This window comes from Thunnus albacares, chromosome 20 (assembly GCF_914725855.1).
Source record: "Thunnus albacares chromosome 20, fThuAlb1.1, whole genome shotgun sequence".
In the NCBI taxonomy this organism is placed as follows: Eukaryota; Metazoa; Chordata; class Actinopteri; order Scombriformes; family Scombridae; genus Thunnus; species Thunnus albacares.
Window position 1 is genome coordinate 15,180,418 of NC_058125.1, and position 22,060 is coordinate 15,202,477.

Consider the following 22,060-nt stretch of genomic DNA (forward strand, 5'->3'; position numbering starts at 1 on the left):
TTTTTTTAGCTTAGATATGTGATGAACCTATTGGCTTTTTAAACAAAAGGAAACAGTGACCATGTTGTTAACTTGTGTATTTTTTTGTATTGATTGTTCTTTTTATTCATTTCTGTATTTTTCTGTATTTATTAATATTAGCTGCTGCCTGAATGCCTCAGGGACATGAAAGCTTTACTCTAATTATTAAAATGATTTTATTCCATGAAAGATATTGAATGACATTATGAAATAAATGGCAATTACTAAAAAATATAGCATAAGAAATGGTTGCTTTATATAATACCAAAACAGCAATTATAATAAAGCATCTCTCATTTTTCATGAAGACTTAGACATTCCTCTTAAAGTCTATGGTTGTTACAGAAAAGCACAGCACTAAGAAACCAATTTTCCATAATTTTCTGCTTCTTTCACCTCTGGATTTTAGGTTTTTAACTCTGAGGATGAGGCAGGTTTGAAAGCTCTTGAGCATTTGCATGTTTTTACTGATCTGGCCCCTTATTCAAAATGGTTTTTTAAAGCCTGAGTGGAACACAGAGACAGAACAGAGGAATGGGAAGGGAAAAGAAAAACAACCTTTTCAGAGTCAAAATAATTGTATGAACAGTTCTGTGGAGTAAATTATTAACACAGGCGCACGATTTTCAGCGTCAAATACAAAGTAATTAGAGACCTGGTGTCTAGCATAGGCCTAGACCTCTTATAACACAAAATAAAGCAGCAGCAGTGGTTGAAACATACCACAGTTTGCCCTGTTTTATCATCACCTGAAGCTTCAAATACTGCAGGGTAGTTTTTTTTCTGGCAAAACAATATCTGAACAAATACCTAAATTTTGGACCATTCACAAATAGGGTATCTAAAATAAAGAATTAAAAATTAAAAATGTACTTTCTGGGAATCAATTCTGAGAAGAACAAATACAAGACTTAATTCCCTCATCTGCTCCATATACAGACCAATCAAATAACACTAGTGAGGGATTAACCTCAGACCAGCACTGCTACACAGTCACAAATTAGAGAGAAACTAAACTGAACTAGGGCTGCAACGATTCATTGATTAGTTTGGTCTGTAAAATGTCAAAAAAATGGTGAAATATGTCAATCACTGTTCCCCAAAGCCTAACACGATGTCCTCATGTGACCAACAGTCCACAACCCACAGATATTTAGTTTACTATCAAAGAAACCAGAAAATATTCACATATGAGAAGCTGGAATCAGAGGAATTTCCTTCTTAAAAAATGACTCAAAATGATTAATCAATTATAAAAATAGTTGGTAATTAATTTAACACTTAATCAACTAATCTTTGCAGATCTAAATTGAACAGACCAAAACTGCATGTCTGCAACACCAAAAAATGAACAAATCAAATGAATTTCTATCTGCTTCAAAGCCATAAAAACTAGAGGCAGATGTGACCAAACACACACAGACAAAGAGATACAGAGAAAAGAAAAATTAAAAAAAGAAAGATTACACAACAGTTGAGGCAAAGACAGATATCACATCCTCTTAATCAAATATATGTTGGATCATTTGTTGTCTTGCTTTAGCACTGCTTATTCGGTGATTTCCAGTCACTCCAGTATACCATGCACTATTTAGATTATACTTGGAAATGAGAGGGGCGATTTGATCTGCTTATTACTCTTATTTCATCCTGCATGTGTAACGTGCAGCCCGGATCCCTCGGCAACACACACATAAGTAACAAGTGTTTACTGACTTGATTTTGTTTTTGATGAATTCCAATTTTATTTAAATGTTCCACCAGGACTGCTCATCTACCGAATGATAATGATAAACTAATGAAGTGCAATGAATTGCGTCACGATAGAGAGGCGAGAAATGAGAGAAAGTGGAAGAGAGACAGCGAGAGACAACCACAGGCAGATGAGAGACAGTTTTTTTTTTCCTCTCTGCTAGGCCGCTGTGCTTAATCTGCCTGTCAGTATGACTTTTGGGGACATTGATTCCCTCTCCGACACAAATCTGAAATTGATCTCATTAATCTCCTACGCATAAATTCACAAAACACAGCAGGGCGAGACGTTTAATTAACTGCATTTTGCACTGAACAAACTAGAAACCGCCATCAACTATGAGAATTTGTGCAACATCAGGCGACAAGAGGAATATGCTTTTGACAGGACTGTCCCTTTCAAGTGAGTTACCCATCTCGTTTGCACAAAAGCTTCATTCCAGCGAATCTGACAAGATGGACTAAAGCTGTGGTTATACTTGTTTCATCCAGTCATGCTGGGAATGTGTTAACCAGCAGGCCTTGATTAGTTTTTATAAATAGCAGCTCATCACTGTAGAATTTCATGAACTCATACTGTGCCCATAACCAAAAATAAAAAGGTTGAGTGAAAGGATTTAGTAAATCATGTAAGATAGAAAATGACCTCACATACAAGGAAGTACACAGCATTAGTCTGTAGCTGTGCCAGTGGTGCTTTGAGCTAAATGTCAGCTTATTGATGTTTGCCACGTTTAATGTTTTGTGTGATAAAATTTGCTAATTAGCACTACACACAAAATGCAGATGAGGCTGATGGGAATGTTCTGCATATATTTGGTCAGAAAACCAAAGTATTGGACAAATTCAAATTTTGACCTCATGAATTTTAACCTGACAAGTCAAGGAATAAGTCAAAACTTTGACCTGCTGGTGGTGCTACATTACAAATCAGGAGATCTCCAAAGTCATTAGGATTCACCCTCTGGGGATCATGAATATCTGGTCTATACCAAACAGCAACTATCAAGGCTTGAGGCTGAAGCTAATGCGGAGATACCTTAAAGTGCAATGCCACTGATGGCTGTTAGATGCTGGCTCCAAAAAACCCCTGGCTCAGATTGACTCCCATTCAATTTCCCTCTAGAAATACTGAGCAAATTATTTTTTTCAACGAGTCATTATGGTGTAAATCGCTAAATTCGGGCCCTCTAATCAGTGGTCATTTTGGAAATGAAATGCAACTCTGGGCTTCAAACTGGCTCCAGTGCAAACCAAAATGGGTGAAATCTAATCTCACTACCTCCATCTTTACATACAGCCTATGGTATAGACTTAAATATCTCATCAACTATTAGATGGATTATCTAATATATATCAAAGTGGTGGACTGATCAAAATTGCCATCCCGATGGTGCTTAACAACAAAACTATTACAAAAATGAGCAGGGAGTTGGTCACGTCACTTTAGATATCACTACACTTTGCAACTATAAATGTTATTCAACACATTAAAATGAGCCAGCTCCTGCTCGCTAATCTGCATTCACTTTCTTTTTTATGCAGGAAACTAGCTTCTTCAAAGAGGCTGGGAGTGTAGGTCACAGCAGCCAACCTTCCTGTATTGAGAAGGGATGAAAGATTATGAGCTGGAGAAATTACAGCACCGTTAAAAAAAGAACTGGGGGGAAAAGCTTAATCTCTATTATTTCCAAGATTAGTCTCTGGGTGACTCAACATCACAGCAATCACAGAGGGAGAGAAATGGCTTCTTTTCATGAAGAGCGGAAAGAAAGGGGGGATGAGAAGCTTTCATAGCGGCGAATAAGAGCAAAAGCATCAGAGGAAAGGCTGCTTTGGCACTTTTCATGGTGAATGCATTTCCCTGGGATCATCTGTCTGAGCCGGGCTCTCTGTCTTCAGTCTGAACCAACATGGCGGTACGGAGGCACGCTCTCATTTCCGACACTTACCGACATCCACTGATGAGCTACCTCTGTGTGGTGTTAATGCTTTGTGACATTAACAAAAGAATTAGGGATCTTTCAGAATTTTACTGCATTTAATGTGGAAAACATCCAGGATGTTACCACAATAACACGTTAAATGAATTATGCATCTCTGGAGAACGAATTAAACATGGAAGCAGTGACAGACACCAGAGCTGATGTTGTTTGGGTGAATCTATAGCAGGACAAAATGCAGATGGAAAACCAGACTAATATGCTCCTGTGAGGATAGTTTTCACATGACTTTACATTAGTGCAGGTGATATATGTTATGGTTTTGGTGCTCTAGTGAATATTTATGTCACCAGGATGGTGTATGAGGGATTGACTCAAAATAAACTACAGTGTGTGTAGAACAATAGAGCTCTATGGCACAAAGGACTGAGCTATACTAGACTTTGGTTACACAGACAATGCTTCAGCTCATTGTAAATCCAACAATGAGCTGATCTGTTGGTTTTGGCAGCAACCGAAATTTTAATAACAAGACAGCTATAGTGGAGTTAAAAAAAGACTTTAAGGTTTCCAGTTGATGAAATGTTGCAGTGGTGCAGGCTCGTGTTGAGCTGAAAATGAATTCACATCAGGTCCAATACGATCTGTGTTTATGGGCCTGATCAGAACTTTAAATTGCATGTTTTTGCTTTTGGAAACCACTAATCTGGGAATATGTTTATATAATATCTGGTGTTGACTCGAGGGACACACATCGTAAATCTGAGTCTTGTGCTAATATCAATATAATGATCTGTGAAGTTGGTTGCAGTAAACACTTACACAAACCCTAAAATAAACCCATAAAAACACATTATATTATACAACTCACCCTTGTTAATATTTTACATGTATAAAAACATTTGCTACATATGACAGAATGCATATTTTGAGCATTAGTTGTATTGTATCACCACAGCTGGTTACATATCAACATCCATGCAATCATAGAAAAAACAAACTCGACATTAAATATGAATGTAAGAATTGCATCGCTAATTATCTTTAAATATACTGCTATGATGACCTATGTTATATTTATGAGCTGCTTCCTTTTGGCCCAACTTCTTCCTCTCAGCTGCTTTTAATGCATGAAATAAAGCCTCCATAAGTGACTGCTGCACAGTGCAGTGGTGCATATTAAAAAAAATCCCACTCACTCTATCTTTAACCAACAGTAATCTTTCTATTTGCATTTACTCCATAATGGCGTGAAGCACACAGCTTTTCTGAGTCATAAAACAGAAGTGGTTAGTGCACTGTGCTTTTGCAGTAATGATGATGCCATTCATTGCTTACACAACAGGCAGAGAACTAGGCATTTATGATGAGTTCTGGGGGATGAATTAGCATCCATTAAAACTGCCATTGACAGCTCCGCTAAGCTCTCTCCACTGGAAACAAAAAGGTGGAGAGTCAAGGCCTAATTTCCATGATGGCTTAATATGCTGCCCCCACCTTGCACTATGTGGTCTTTAAATAAATCATCTTTATTGTGACAAAACACATTTAGGCCACGACTGGCAGCCAACAGGCAAATTCTCCCGCTGGCTGTCACTGTCTATTTAAACTCATACAGCCGCAGCTGGCAGAACCAGCGGCTTCGTGAGAATTTCTACCTGCGGGGCACCATCCAGCCCAGATCAGGCTCCCCGCGGTAATCTGTCCTAGTTTCAACTGGAGCACTGTGGGCCCATTTTCACCCCAGGGTCCATAAACTGCTATTGAATGTGTTCAAGGTGAAATCCAGGACTAGTGTCCGCTGGTCAAAGAAAAATCACGGGATACTGTGATTACCCTGGACACAGGACACAAGCTACAGCGGCTTTTGTTATCTGCACAGCAGAATTAAAGCAAAAACAATCAAGAGAGTCAGAATTGATCAGGTTTCTACAGTCTCAATAGCCAGGCTGCAGGCACAAAACAGCAGATCAGTGAGCAAATGCAATGAATATCTCTAGTCTACACATGATTAGTGCAAGACAACACAAAGACATTTGACCAGAACTCTCAAGGAGGCAGCCAGCATAGTTTCCATAAGCAATCGTATTCACAATATCTGGTAGTGTAATGTTTATACTGGCACCAAATGATGTAAACTAACTGTTCTGTCCAGTAGATTAAGAATGCAAAATGTTTGGTATTTAAAGCAACATTTGAGTTATTCCCACTATGATCTCTGTCTTGTTTATGTACAGAAAAATGTGTCTTCTGAAAGCAGGTAAACACCAAATTAATTTTAATGCAATGATGTACTCTGTACTGATGTGCCGTTCTGATGAGTTTTTGCATCGTGGCCATAAAGGATAAACTAACAATATAGCTGATCTGCAGGGAAATGAGCATGAATACACTATTAGTGCTGCTCAGATAGAGCAGTGTTTTTCTTTTACAGAGCTCCTGCCCCTCCATAGCGTTCTGCACGTTTGTATCAAGCACACTTAAAATAAACTGCCACCATCTGCTTGAACTGAGATAAGCCCGAATCCATCAGACCTGCTGAACGGCAGCCGGCAGATGTGCAGCACACATTTATTGATATTTAAAGTCTGTCTGTAGCTTTATACGCCCCATGAACTTAGTAATTAGCAGCTTTCTGTCTCGATGCTCTTCTCTGAGCTGCGGTGAAGCTGGCAGCCTGCATGGCGGAGTTAGTTTGAAGGATTCAGAGATGAGAATCACGGGATCTCTGCTTACTGGTGCGTCTTGAAAGATGTTTATCAGGGCTACATTAAAGAAGACAAGCTAGTACATTCATTACTGAGGTCTTTCTGGTGCTCTTTCTTGTTAACACTGTTCACTAAAGAAAAGCAACAATGTATTTAATATTTTATTGAAAACATTTGATCCTACAGTGCTAATAGCATCATGTTTGTTGAAACACAGATCTGAAGGAATATGCCAAAGGCTGCAAGGGTAAAAGAAGCACCTCTACTTGAATCTTAAAAGTATTTTGAGCAGCTTTATTATACACTAACCTTATCATGCAAACATCTTGACAGTGTATTACATGAATCCAAATGGAGAGCAGTACTTCAATTTGCAGTCAACATTTTTCGGGCAATGTCATGTCTCCTGGCTGCTGCATATTTCAGCCGGTTTTGCATTTTCTGCTTGATTCTCAAGGCACGTCGCCGGATTTGGAAGCACAATATTTTCATTCATGTCAGCATTTCAGCAAATACCAAAACGTGAAAGCTTTTTGCTGACAGATTGTGTAGCTTGAATGTGTGTGTGTGTGTGTCCGTGTGTTCACGTGTGTATATGAAACTGAAGCCTGTGCAACATTTGAGCCATTTAGGAGTTTCTGTAACAGTTGACCTCAGTCGTTTGTCACCACTTGAAAGAGAGATTAATTCCTTAAGAAAACTTTAGAAAATGTCCCCAGTCAGCAATCGCTCATGTACAGTAGCCAGCAGGAGGTAGAAATACTGCAAAGACAACTTCATGCGTGTCAAGAGTATAGCTATAGCACCTTTCCTCTGAGAGAAGGTTTCAGAGGAAGAGCTAACAACTCCTGTTTGAAGGACAGGGAAGGTGCATCAGTGCCAGTGTCCTCAAGTGTCCTTCCTTCACTGGTGGTGACACAGAAAAAACTGCTTCCAACAGAACAAATTGTCATTTTGCCACAGAGTGCTATATCCATTTAAAGTGACTGTTTATCTTTGTTGTTAAACTGGTTATACTTTCTTCATATGACAGAACTGTGTCCCACAAGAACACCAAATGAAAACTAAACAGAAATGTGATACTGCAGGACTCTTTAGCTGTGTAAAACGTTCTGATTCACTTTACATCATTCCTGTAGCTTGGATGTGTTCAGTACATGTTATGCCAATCTGCCCATTAGATTTTGTTAGTTTTTGTACACAATTTTAGGCCTTTATGGGCCATGAATATTCACAGTAAATTTCATGGAAATTTGGCCTTAGGAGCAAAATGTTGAGAGGGAAACTTGGATCAGTTGGTGGTGTTATATGAAAAGGTCAAAATCAGCAAGAATCATTTTCAAGGCACAGTGAATATTCATATTAAATTTCATGGCAATCTGACCAGCAGTTGTTTATATATCCTCCTCTGGACCAAAGTGTTGGACAGGCTGACCAACCAACAGGTTGACAGACATCAGGGACTTTAAAATAAGTCCATGTGCACTATTACTGTACAAGGTCAGGTATAGTAGAATGTATGCTAAATCATACACTGAGAATTTAGAGAAACTGGACAGAAACCATGCAAAAATGACACAAGATTAGATATAGAAAAGCGAGCTGGAAGGCTGGAGCTGTTTGGGCAGGTAGCATCATACAGTCTGATGGCTATTGACACAAAATAACACCTGAGACAACCCAGACAATGGAGATGATTGTTCAGAGTTTAGTTTATCCTCCCTTCTGTTTCTAACTCTACTGCTCTGTTATTCTAATGCTGTACAGGCTCAGCCTCTTTTATTTTAATCAGTTTATTCATCTGAACACTGACGCTGGCTATCCAGAATAGTGCACAGGCCACTGTTGGAGCATGTTAAGAAGTCTCTTAAGGTTCATTTAGCCATCAGCTTGGTATAACAGCTGGTATCCAGGTGTGTGTTATTGTGTGATGTAGCACATTTAATTAATTGCTGTGTTAATACTGTCACTATAACCACATTACTGATCCCAACAACAGAAACTGTTGTCTAGCCTTCACTTTTTAAATGTTTATATTTATAGTTTTAAAATAAAACCACTAGAACACACTAAATGTCTTTGACCAGTTTGTCTTCCATATTGGTCACTGCAAATGGAACCACTATCCATTAAACAGCTGTCATATTGATCATATGTCTGTTGTTAGAAATTTTTTGCCAAAAGAGATATCTAATGAAGTTTCAAACATGGATGGATTTAATAAAAAAGGTCCCTTATATTTTGCAGGATCAGTCTCTCTTGTACATTGCCTCTTTATTGTCACATGTCCAGTTTAATTTATTTGCATCCCCAAGGTATTTAAGGTTGCACTGTCTTTGCCTCTTTACACTTAGTAACAGACAGCAGTGGTTTCTTTCACAGTTGGAAATCCATTACAGGCTGTCACGGGCCATGTGACTGACCTCTAGAAGGAGACAGGTAGGAGCAGGGCAGGTAAAAGTGGTCAGAGCGATAAGGGAAGCAGGCTCTGGGTCTAATTAATCTTCCCTGTCTTAATTCTTCCCCAGTGCTTTCCCTAGCTACCAAAAAACTCCTACAAACAATCTCTCCAGACTTCAGATTTTTCTTTAATCACATTGGACACACAGCAGGTGATGTAATCTGTAATAATAACCTCACTGTGCTCCCAAAAACAGTCCAACATGGCCTCCACAGACCCCTGAGATCACCCTCTCTCAGTCCAAGTGGTAATGGTCTTTTTTTTAACCTTTAATTATTCAGGGGAGTTCAATGTTCTCTTTTTCAGGAACGCCCTGATCACATTTACACAGTTACACATTCATACCTGGAAGCTGCCCAGTACAACCACAGTCTGATCCGCTGGCCACTGAGCAGCTCCACTAGAGCAGTTGGTGTTAAGGAACTTGCTCAAGGGCACCACAGTGGTGGTAATGAGGGAGGGGCTGTTTCTTCACTTTCCCCACCCAGACTCATCCTGCCAGTCTGGGGGATGGAACTGGCAGTCAAAAACTCGTTTCTCTAACTATAGCCACCACTGCCCCATGGTCTGATGCTGAACTGTGCCAAATTTGTGGGTACCACATATCTCGAGGCTGCTCTTAATCTGGAATATAAGAGAAATCTGCGGCATGTGTCTAAACCATTAAAATGACTTAATGTGTTGGTCTTGGCGTGCAATCCGTTTGCCAGGGTATATTTGGAAAAATGTTGTCCTCATTTTGATGAAAGATGTGACGGACTCTAAGCTCCTACATGTACAGCTAGAAGTTTTATGTGATTTTGAAGAGAATATCATTGCGTAAATCTTCATCTTTTAACTACTTTTGATGTTTTTAAGTCAATTAATGGCACTATTGAGATGCTTAGTACAGATTTACAGACATAAACCCCATCTATAAATAAAATTATTATTATTATTATTATCTCATTATGTTAAATCTGATTAAGAAAAAGAAAACTACAATTAAAGACTAATCATGTCTTTCAAGATGATGCCTTCTAAACATAGTTGCCAGTAAATACGAGAATCCTGGCCTCGCTGTGCACTTGCCTGTTTGGTGTGAAAGAAGTGTGACTGTTGTGACTGTACAATGACATCACATTCATGCTCTCTATAAGTTATGGTTAAGCCACCAAAGGCAGTAATGTGTGTGTGTTCATACTTGTGTCAATCAGGATGAAGGGACTTAAATCTGGGAACAAAACCCAAGTCCCCACAAGTGTATTTATTATGGTTAGTGGTAGCATTGGGGTTGCAGTAGGCTTTCAGGAAAAACTGTAAGTCACTGTAACATCCTCCTGTGTCTGTGTCTGTGGTTGCGTGTGTATGTGTGTGTGTGTGTGTGTGTGTGTGTGTGTGTGTGTGTGTGTGTGTCTGAACTCCCACAGTCATTACCAGTCAGCTTAATCAAACTCACACTGTCAACACTCAACAATGACTGATTGGGCCTGTCAGTCTCTGTTAGCAGGGCTCAAGTAAAGGAGGGCAGGTTTTGATGCAGCCTCTACTGCAGCCTAAGATTTAGTACAACCCAAAACAATTTAAACAGCATGCCACATTTATCTATACAGATTGTATGCATATGGTATTCAAACGAGTTCCCATGATCGATACATTTTGTGAAATGAGCGCGATGCGTCACATCATCATTTCATATTAAAGGGGACATATCATGCTTTTTGTGATTTTCACATTTTCAGTCATTTATATACTATTATGATGTAGGATGTCTGTGTTAAACATAGTCCAAGTTCCAAAACATGAGGTGAACATATGTAAAAATTCTCCCTTAAAGTCAACAGCCCAGAAACTGCCGTCCATTCTGTAGTCTTTATTGCTAAGGTTGTTCCATGGGCTGTTTGTGTGGTCCACTCATGGTTCAGATCAAACATGTACGGATGTATTTGAGAAGTGAAGTAAAGAATGAAAGAAATAGGTCAAATCTGACTATTACTGTTTGTTTACATAGGCCCCAGAGCTGGGGGAAGCTCCCAGTGGCTGGCCAACCAGAACATAGTGAGCTCATGGGGAGGGGGGCCTTAAAGAGACAGGAACTAAAACGGCCTGTTTCAAACAGAGGCAGAACTGAAGGGCTGCATAAAGGACCTGTAAAAAATAAATAAGGAATTTTTAAACTGTTAATCATGCAAAGATATTCCAATAGAGACCCTGAAAATAATTATTATAATAATTATTATTTTCTATTTCTCTATATTTTTTCTATATTTTCTATCTGAGCAGCCTGGAAATGTGCATGACACGTCCCCTTTATTTCTCTTATTACCTTTGACCCAAATGTTCTTTAACATACAGTATCTGCTTAGTCATTTTTTCTCAAAACAACAGGAGAAAACTGGCATGTCTAACTACTCACATATGAAATCTGTAAAAATAAGATAGTGTGTGTTATTGTCAAATATTGTTGTTTTTGTCCAATAGGTGAATTTTGACTATGTTTGGACTATATTTTCATACAAGCTGGTACATTCACCGACACAAATACATGTCTGAAATCAATTTGGGATGTCATATTGTATTCCATCTGCACCGATTCGTAAACTTGCCCTCTCATTGGTGATGGGTGTCTCAAATACTGCTGTGGCACAAAGAAATTAAAACAATCTCACCGACACGAGGCGTCGAGTCAAAGTACAGCAGCCTAATTAAATTTGTTCACTACGATAATCTGCACAATCAGTATTGCAATTAAAACCATACTGCGCCATACTCATTACCCCACGATTAGAATAATGATTCATTAACGCTGCTGGATGGTGAATATGAGCCCCAACAGGAAAATTAATGGCCCCATCTAGACTGACTCATGAACTTTTGTCTCCTCACACATTTGAAAAAAAAGTTTTCCACAACAAGGAAACAAGGATTTGTTTATTCTATCTCTTTCCATCCCAACAGAACACAGATTATTGTCACAGAGCTAATATGATGGGTCATTATGACTCAAATGCTACAGGTTTCTAGCAGATTATTAGAGTAGAAATTAAGTCAGTAATCATGCCAGAAATCTCTACAATACATTCTACTGTATTCCAAAATTTTACCCTGTTGCACTCCTACTACTACTTCCTCCTATAACAGTGAAAGAGTTAATATGGATACTGCATTTAACAAGATAATGACTTTATGTAAAATGTTTTGTTTTTCAGTAGGTTTGTACTCTCGCCTGGCCAGAACTGAACACAAAATGTCCAAAAATCTGGTAGCTATTGACTGATATAATAAGAAAAATGCTGCTTTTAATATTCAACTGTGAAATATTTAATCACTTTGCATTAGATGATCAAAAATAAATAAATATGTTTTAAGAGAGCAGTAATGTTTCTAGGAGGAAGATTTCTAACTGAGGTAAAAGCTGAAATAAGAGATGAAGAATGTAAACTGTTGTATAAAAGATAAGGGACATCTGACTGTCTGATTTGGCAGAAAGCAGAATATACGTCAGCACACACAATGGAGAGCATCCATTGCGGTAAGTGTTACCTGCAGTAGCTTATTTTAGGCTGATCAGGGAATTATCATGACAGTAGTGAGCAACAGAAAACATGTAGGAGGGGAAACACGGGGCTGACAACTAAACTGAAAACTAAAGGCGACAATTTGGCCCAAAGCTCTGGAATAAATTATCTGGCAATGTCAAAATTAATTTGTCAACATTTGAACCTTTTTTAACTTTTAAACCTTCAGTATTTAATCATTTCAACATGTTTTCTTGTTCTGTCTTGTAGATTTTGTTGTGATTGTGATTTTACAAGTTTTACAAGTCTTACACTTGTCATCCTCGGTTTTATTGTATTACCTGGTTTGTTTTATCATATCAACATGTTTGCTTTGTTTTTCACCATCCATACAGCAATTTGGAATCATACCTTTTTCAAAACATTTCATACCACTGACGGTAGGATACACAGAAACACAACCTTCAGTGTATGTTATTATTACACTATTGTGCTCCTGGTTTTATCCCGTTTATTAAAGCAAAACACTGGCAAGGGAGTGCCAACAATGCCAGAGTAACTTCTCCAGTTTCTGCTGTGCAACATCCTATTTTACATCCGTTGATTTTAAACAAAAGACAGCGAGCGTAGAAACATGTTCTTCATTCTGAGATTTTCACCCACTGTCACATCTCTTGCATGTTACAGAGAAAGAGATTTATATACATAAGCTGTCACTGCAGCTCTTGACGAGGGGTGCAGGGGTGGGGACAGCTGCAGCATGGCCACCAGGCAAAACTCTACAGTTATCTCCTCTCCAACTGTTTCCCTTTGATCTTCCTAATCTGCCATTTAAAGAAGAAAGCGCCCAGAGCTGCCACACAGACACTTCTTAGTATTTCCATCTAGGCATATACTGCACTGTGTGAATGTGTGGATAAGCTACTGGAGTATATTGCAAAATGCAAAATGTATACAACTTAATTTTAAACCTGCGCTTTAGGTTAACTGTGAGAGGAGAAATGCTATTTCCTTATCATTTCATCAAGATTATAATAACTTTTGACTCAATATTAATTGAAAATTAAAATCATAAACATATACATATTAAACTCTTGTCTATGTATGTAGAGGTCAAACTGAGAACTTGAGGATGTTCTTCATGTACCATGTGTCGGTGACATGAATAGGTTTAACTTGGCAAAGCTAAGGTAATCCTACATTTAAAAAGTCCAAATGTAATCAGCATTTTGCTCCTTTAGCTGGAAAAAAACATAAACACAAATGACTAAAAATCCCCACACTGCCTTTATCTTTAACAGGCTCCAATTATGCGAGCTAATCTGGGCATATTTCCCTAGGGAGGCAAAGACATAATTGCCAGCAATCTGCACAGTGATATCAGCGCTGTTCTTGTGTGGCTTTAAAATGACTTGACACATCTGGGAGCGACAGTGTTGTATGGGTCTGAGCTCCACACTTGGCATCATCAAAAGGGGTCAATTAGAAAAACAAACAGGCTTGGGACTCATTTTGTATGCAGGGGAACTGAAAGAGGGCAGATGGTAGGCAGGAGACTGACTCTGCCCTTGAGCAATGATGTGAAGTCATTGTTGTAAAACACACAGTGACAGGGGAGTGCTTGCATGCATTTAGGCAGATTAATTAAAAAGAAACAATAAGTTTAGACAAATTAAATAGATTTTTTTGTCAGCCCCTTATGAGGATAATGTCACATTCCTATAAATAAGTGGCCCTGACAAATCATGTCACCACCATCAGGGTAAACAAACAGTCTTACCTAACAGCATCTCCACGTGTTTTGTGAATCCTCTGCTCGCCACTCTCTTTTGTGTTTGACTCAGGCTTCGCCTGTCAGCTTGTCTCCCATCAGAGAAGTTCAACAAAAACCAACAAAGTGCCTCCTTACAGTCTTTCTTCCTATCTTTCGTCCACTTAAGGTTCTCTAAGTGAGGTGAAATGGCAGAGTCCTCTCTCGGTCAGTGACCCATCTTGGCTGCGATCCAAACTGCCTCAGCTAAAGAACGATACATATGTGCTTCAATTAGAAGCGTCATTTTCCGCTGAACACGCTGGCTTTTATGAGACGAAGGAGAGAGAAGAGCAAGGCGGACTGAGAGGCAGCGGAGAAGGAAAAGAGGCTGAGAGTGTGATGGTGAGAGTGTCTGAAGAGCGAGTGTGTATTCTTCTGTGTGTATGAGCATGTAAGAGAGAGTGAAAAAGCCAGAGAGTGAGTGAGAAAGGGGGGAAGGAAGAGAGAGAGAGAGAGAGAGAGAGAGAGAGAGAGAGAGAGAGAGAGAGAGAGGGAGAGAGTGAGAGCTGGCAGAGGACTGGCTATTAACAACATGAATATCCCACATCTCCCCTTTCTTTTTCTTCTTCTTCCCAGCACCATTTCCTATTCAAGGTTCACACCTGCATGCTCCTTTAAGGACACTCAAATGTAATTTCCTTCCTGGCATTACTTGACAACAATAGACACCATTTATCAATCTGTTTCTATTCTGCTTACATCCCTGCTTAAAATGCAGCTGTGCTACATTATTCTAACGAGTTATCAACATCAACATGGGCACTAGGGCGAAACATTTAAAAGCTTTCAATCCCCATGATAAACCTCACATGCTGAGGTTATCAACACAACTGATACTATTGTTGTGATTCGTACAGTGGTCACGTGTTGATTGATTGCGTGGTCCTATTTGATTAGAATCAATTATTTCTACACTCTTGTTTACATTTCCAATAGGTTGAGTGTGCAGGGGTTTCAATCAAAACACCCGAATCACTCATGCAGCACCGAGTCATTATTTTTTCACTACCACACCAGCGTGACTGATATATAATCTTCATCATAATTAAAACAGCAGTGGTTTAGTTTTCAGCTGAAGTAGGAGTTACATTTTAAATGACCTGTTTGTTTACAGTTTTCCTGCAAAACCTGAGAGATTGTTCATGTTTTACATGGACAAAACATGCTTTTTGTGATTTTCTGTCATTTATATGCGTTCCATTTGCAAAGTTACCTCTACTTCCCCATCAAACTGATGTCAGATTGTTTGCGCCTGCCCACAAATGGCTGTCCGTTCCGCACTCTTTGTTGCTAAGGTTGTTGCTAAGGTTGTTCCACTGGCTGTTTGCGTTGTCCACTCAACGGGCTCAATTATGTACGAATGTACTTAAGAAGTTTATATTTCTAGTAAAGAACGGTAAAAAGAAGTGAGAATGAACTACTATTTTTTGTTTTTATCTAGCCTCTGGAGCTGGTGGAAGTCTTCCGAGGCACAGCTTTTAGAAGCTGGCCAATCAGAACAGAGTGGGCTCATGGGGAGGGGGGCCTTAAAGAGACAGGAGCTAAAACGACCTGTTTCAGACAGAGGCTGAACAGAGGGGCTGCATGAAGGGTCAGTATAAGATATACGGGGAGTTTTTTTAACTGCAAAGATATTCCATCAGAGCCCAAGAATATATATACTGTATAGACCAGGGAATGTGCATGATACGTCCCCTTTAAGACAGCATACCTTAACCTACTGCATATGGTTGCCCTGAAGCATCAGAAAGTCTTTTTGACACCCTTTCATTCAATTTTTACATGTTTCAATATCTGACAATATGTTTCTGACAAATCACATGAGTGACCGAAGTGGGTATACTGTTGCATTTTGGGGTAGCAACATGCTTTCAGGAGGCAGAGCCACATGTCTTAAAGTGCCATAAAAGGGTAAAATTCATTTGGCTATTTAACACCTCTAAATCAAGATAACCTAAAGATCCCCTCCAGACATTATTAAGATATATATAAATACTCTATTTTGAATAATAATGTGTGTCTGATATGGTTTGCCATGAAAAAAAGTTAAATTATCTTATTAAAATCCTTAAAATTACATCTACTCCCTCTCCCTCATTAAAAATGTCAGAATCTATGAGTATGCAAATTTATACCATGGTCTAGGTGAATACTCTTTTCTGATTGGCTGGCAAGTGTGGCAGGTTAATCACCACTCAAAATCTATCTGCTACCCAACTTGTAACCATAGCAACATTAAAGAGCACAGCTGTCAAAGTTTAATTCGTTATGAAGTTTTGAAGAATGAGACACAGCAGAGGAAAAAGAGATGGAGAGGAAAAGAAAAAATTCAAACGAAAAACAGCACAAGAACACCTGAGGAGCTTAAAATGATAGGGGAATAGAGGGATGAGATTTATACAAAAAAAGGCAAACAAAATGGGCAGTTAATATACTGAGAGACTCTCTCTGCCAAAAACAAAGATTATGCTTAATGACAACTTATGTGAATTTTATGCCTCAGTTAAAACCTGCGGCAAGTACAGTGTGGCGAGATGTCATGTGCTCTGCAGGCCTCAAGTTTTCACATCTCACTTGTGTAAGTTGAATGTTGGACCAGAATTGGCTTCCAAACTATTTGTGATGTCACAAATCATGCTTGTAGGCCCGCCCCTTAAAATCTGATTTTCACTGAGCGCAGAAAAACTTTCTATTTTGAGCAGATGAATGTGAAAACAGCCTTTTAGTGTCAAACTCTGCACAAACATCATTCTGCACAGTGAAGCTCAAATATTCAACTTTAGGAAAAAGAAGAAAAACATTTTTGAGTGGAGGGGGACTTTAAAAAAATACAATCATGCACATGAATCACTGAAGAAGTAAATTAATGGTTTAAAGATGTATTTTATGTTTATACACTGTATTTTCCTAAACTGTGATTTTTTCATTTGTTACCTCAAGGCAACGCTGTTCAGTTTGGCTACTTGTTAGGTCAAAGTCATGCTCAATGATGGAGGTGTATTATCATGTAAAATGGTGAACCTGGACAATGTTTTTGCTGTTTACTAACAGTCCCTGGAATCAGTGGACACATTTTATAGTCTAAAAGACGAACCTGAATGAGTAAGGTCTTCTTGCTGTGAGGACAGTGAGTTTGCGGGCAGTGACAGTAAGAAAATTTGGTTCATGCACACTTAGCATATTGATAGTACAGCTCTTTGTACAGCTCGGTGCTGATTTATGTGTGTTGTGGTGTGTGTTTATTTTAATGAACAGGTGGGAGAGATTATTGTTCACCTAATAGCTCAATCATTCTCCAGACAAATCTTTCGATGATTACTGTGTCGACACGCTGCAGAGCAAAGTTGGAGTCTGTGTTGCTCCGTCATCCTCCACTGCGATTCAAAACATGTTTACCTTGAATGGCTCTTTCTTAACCACAGCAATGATCTTGGCATTACAACTGGACGATGATCTGATGCGTGATGAAAATATTTTGTCCAGCAGTCAGTCCAGTTGATCTGTACCAGCTACTGTACGGTTGGCAAGGTCCAGTTGCACTTGAACCAATGTTATTTAAGGGTTTATGAGTTGTGTTTTTCATTCATATACAGCAGTAAAACAACATGTCAGCCTTTATAACAGGTGAACAACTCAAAACTTGCTAATGGCTCCTTTCTTTGCTGCTTACATAATCATCTGATACATCATTATGAGGAGCCTTTTAATTATATCCAGTAGGCAGTGGTAGAAAGTGATTAAGTATTATTAGTCAAGCGCTGTGTTTAAATGCAATTTCGATGTTTTACAACATAATGTTTAATTCCACTACATTTCAAAGAGATAACATTCAATTCGACAGCTCTAACTATTAGTTAGTAGTTACTTTGCAAATCGAGATTTAATGTACATAGGTTGCTGTCATGGCCCATGAGTTAAGGCGCTGTTAATGAATCACAACGTTCAAAGCAGAAAAAAGGGGTTCACAAACCCAAATTGCAAACTGAAGAGGGCATTGACAAAACGTTTTTTCCTTGTGCTCAAGTTTGAGGAAGAAAACTAAATAAAAAGGAACAATGTAACTGATTTGGGTGTGTGTACGGAAGTACAGAATGTAAAAATATCTTGACAGAGACCTGCTACACCATTAAAATGCTACTTACATGCTCATGCATCTATAATAATAATAATCCAGGTAACCAATATGTAGAATGTCCCCTTTCAGAGCTTAAATATATATAGTATATTTTAAGTGCAGGGTTTGTAACAGAGTACTTTTGCATTGCGGTATTACAAATTTTACACAAGTATAGGATCTGGTGACTTCTTACAGCTTATTACAGCTTTCAGATGAACAATTTGTGGCCATTTTCACTGCAGACACTTTTAAAAAAAAATACACTAATCCCTCTTTTCAGACTATACAATGACCTTAAGATTCACTGCATCTGAAAACTCGACTCATTTCAGACACAACACCACCCAAGAGGCACCACTGAGACTTGTCTGTTTTGTTGAGGAGGGCGGGCCTTCATTACATTGTTATTCATTCCACAGGCACTATAATCACTTCAAATAAATGCAATTATTCTCACAGACTCTAACCTGAAACCCTGCCCTCAAATGTCATACGAGTGTTGTCAACACACACACACACACACACACACACACACACACACACACACACACACACACACACAGACAATGCCTGTGTCTGCCCTGCGTGCTCTTTGCTGGCTCCTTGTCCACTTGAATAAGTGTGGTTTGGAAGCACAACACTGACAAACCCTGACAGTTTTACACTTGATTTCAGGCTGCTGCATTCAAATGAAAGTGCAGGGAGACTGCCTCGAGCAGAGCGGTCGTATGTCGGCTCCACGCAGCAGGCTTTCATCTTGCCGTAGACCTACTAAACATTGGTTCTGCATACCTCTATTTACCTATATGGACTCAGTGAGTGTGTGAGTCACATGCTATGTTAAGATAGATGTGGTAGACATTGACTTTGTAGAAGGACAGAGAGAGACAGAAACAAAGACGGGAATTGTTTACAAATCCTCTCTCCTCTTAACCTATAATTTACCCCCTACCAAAAATGTATTCTGAATTTTAATGCTGTCACAACCCATTACATACATGGTTATAGGTATTATAATAATTACGCTTACCAAATATAGTATACATATGAAGATTCATCTCAATTCATCTCAGTCTCAAAAAGCAACATTTCACTAACATGATAAATCCAGTTTTTATCATGTTTGCTTTCAAGTATTCAAATATATTCACTGACTCTTCAGTACATGTGACTCTGCTTCACATGCAGAATAATGACTCATGTTCTCACAAACACAACCCTGATGCAATGCCATGAATACCAAAAAGGAACTACTTATTGCAGGTTCAGCTCCCTGGATAATTTCAGAGACATCCCTGACCTGTTTAGATGTCGTGACCATTGGGAATGCTGTAAAACAGGTGTCTGCTTTAAAGCTATGAGCTGCCGGAGGATTTTGGTGCCATATCTGCCAGCCACTTAGTCAAAAAAAAAAACTGGGAAATGGTGAACAAGCCATCATCACCCCCTCCTCTCAGTCTCTGCATCTCCCTCTCTAGCTTATACTCGTTCTTGCCGGCCTTGCTGACTGGTCGGTGATGACAGATCAAGACATCTTAAAAATGGTTGCTTTTTCTCAGCAGCCCTTCTGTATGAAATGAGGCCACGCACACAAAACTCCAGCTGATAAATGTCCTATTTCACAGTTCACAGAGTATGTTTCAGCGTGTATGATAGAACCTGTCTGTGTGTGCATATGTGCCTACAGGCTTTTATTTTTGTGGTACCATTTATCTACTGTACGTTGGCATACAGCAGACAACAATTCAACCTTCAGAAAGACAAGTCAATCACCAGTGGAGCTCTGTTTGAGAAATTTTGAGATTTTTCCATTAGTGTTGAGTCAATTTTATTTAAACGGTGCAAAATCACAGCAGAAGCTATTTCAGGGTACTTTTCAAATAGAACAGGTCAAGACCCAACATTCCCCATTCCTCATAGTGGGGGAGTGTCTCTCTGCACCCGTGGAAAATCTGAAGCAACCAATGACCGATTGTTGTGATCTTTCCAGTGCTTTGCATTGTTGGACAGTAGGTGAGTTGACTGATCGGATACATAGGCTACTGGAGATTTTTTTCTGAATCCAGCACAACATCTGGGCATTTTTGGCATTCTGCAGATTTTGCTTTTGTTTGCATACTGCATACTACATGCTACATTTTGGCTAAATCAGTACATACTGGTTTATGGGAAAATGTGAGAAACCATTGGGGAAAACTGTCTGCAAGGCTGAGCGGCGTTGCCATATCCAGCTCTTATAATTTTGTTTATGTTTTGAAAACAGCCACTGACTGAGTGATGAAGTTACACCATTGGTCAGCTGAATGCCATCACTTCCTGTATCTGTTTCGAATGAAAAGCTCTCTAACATTTCATACGGTCCAGCCAGGTTTTGACTTAGTTTTGTTTAGGTTTGATTTAGGGTGTGTGATTGAACACTCTTTGAAAAACCAAATCCAAGAAGAAATATGGATTTCTAGCTCTTGCAGTACATATTTTCCATTTTTAATTAACATTAATTTAAGATGATTTTTCTTCAGCTGCTTTTGGGTTACTTCGACTGGAAATACCACCACCAGCCAGTTGACAGACAACCTTCAAAGACATTTGACATTGTTTGATCACTAAGGTCTCAACACACTGTGGGATGTATGTGACATATGTCTTGCAGATACAGTATATGTGGTAAGAGACAGGAAAGGAGTAGAATCGAAATCTCCCCCTAAGGGTTGTTCCTGTATTTTTGTGACTTTCCCTCATTCAATACTTTCCTCTCATCTCTTTTCTTCTCTAAATCCTGTTGGAGGTAAATAAAAGGAACTTGCCTCCCCACTGATTCCTCCTCAAAATAGAGAGAACTACAGAGGCATTTTAGTTTATTGTTCACTCACGGTGCCACACTTGTTCAAATGAATGAATGCCATGTCAGAAGGACCACACGTCAGCAGCCAAAGTGACCCACCATAAAACTCTGTGTGTTATGTGGGAAAGAGGTGATGCAGAATAATACAAACTACGGTAGAACATTTCTTAAATTTTTACATTTTTGGACCACAACCATTTGTACTTTCAGCACAATTATGTACTCTACTGACCCAAATTATACATTTAAATGGTGGTGTAATTATTGAGAAACACTGAGAAAATAAAGCAGCCTTTGTCCTAGTCCTTTTTGTTCCAAAATGCTATTGTTGGCTTCGGTAGAGTGTAGACAGGAGACATTTGAAAGACGTTATGTTCTCAAGGAAATCACTGATGGATTTTACAACTTATTTTTCTGTTGAAGCCTTAATTTTATGAGTGCGAGGGACGTGAACTCCTGCTTCAGTCTAGTGAATCTCCCAATAAATTCTCGTTATATTCCATCATTTATCACATGGCAAACTCTACTGCCTATTTTATAGTCCAACTGTGCACAAACAAAATGACAAGACTTTAAAGTTACTTTTACAGCAACACAACTCCTGAGGTGCTGAAAGGATAGCACTCGAGCAAACTGTCTTCACCAGACTGACTGAAAGCAGAAATTCACTGAACAAAAATAGTGTTCAAATAGGATCCATGATGAGTAGATGAGTGTATAGGAAGAAAATTGTTGTTTTAATTAACCGATTCATTGATTTTATTAAAAGTTGTTAAGATATTTCACTCAGAATCACAAATTTCAACCTCATGCTGGCGCCACAGTAAAACTCAGAAGATCACTGACTCATTAGGATACATCTTCTGTGGATCATAAACGTCTGTATCAAAAGCTGCAACTCTGGGC

General features: G+C 38.9%; 1 protein-coding gene across 4 annotated transcripts in view; it reads right to left on the reverse strand.

Annotated features, from left to right (window-relative positions):
- LOC122971798 (zinc finger protein 385C-like) overlaps positions 1 to 22,060 on the reverse strand; it is a 77,981-nt gene that overhangs the window by 13,594 nt on the left and 42,327 nt on the right. The window contains exon 1 of one of the 4 annotated variants that reach the window (XM_044338544.1): positions 14,163 to 14,550. The exons of the other annotated variants lie outside the window; for them this stretch is intronic. Coding sequence (XP_044194479.1) covers positions 14,163 to 14,172 — 10 coding nt within the window. The 5' untranslated portion in view covers positions 14,173 to 14,550. Of the gene's footprint in view, positions 1 to 14,162; positions 14,551 to 22,060 lie in introns of those variants that run through there. 4 annotated transcript variants of the gene reach the window in all.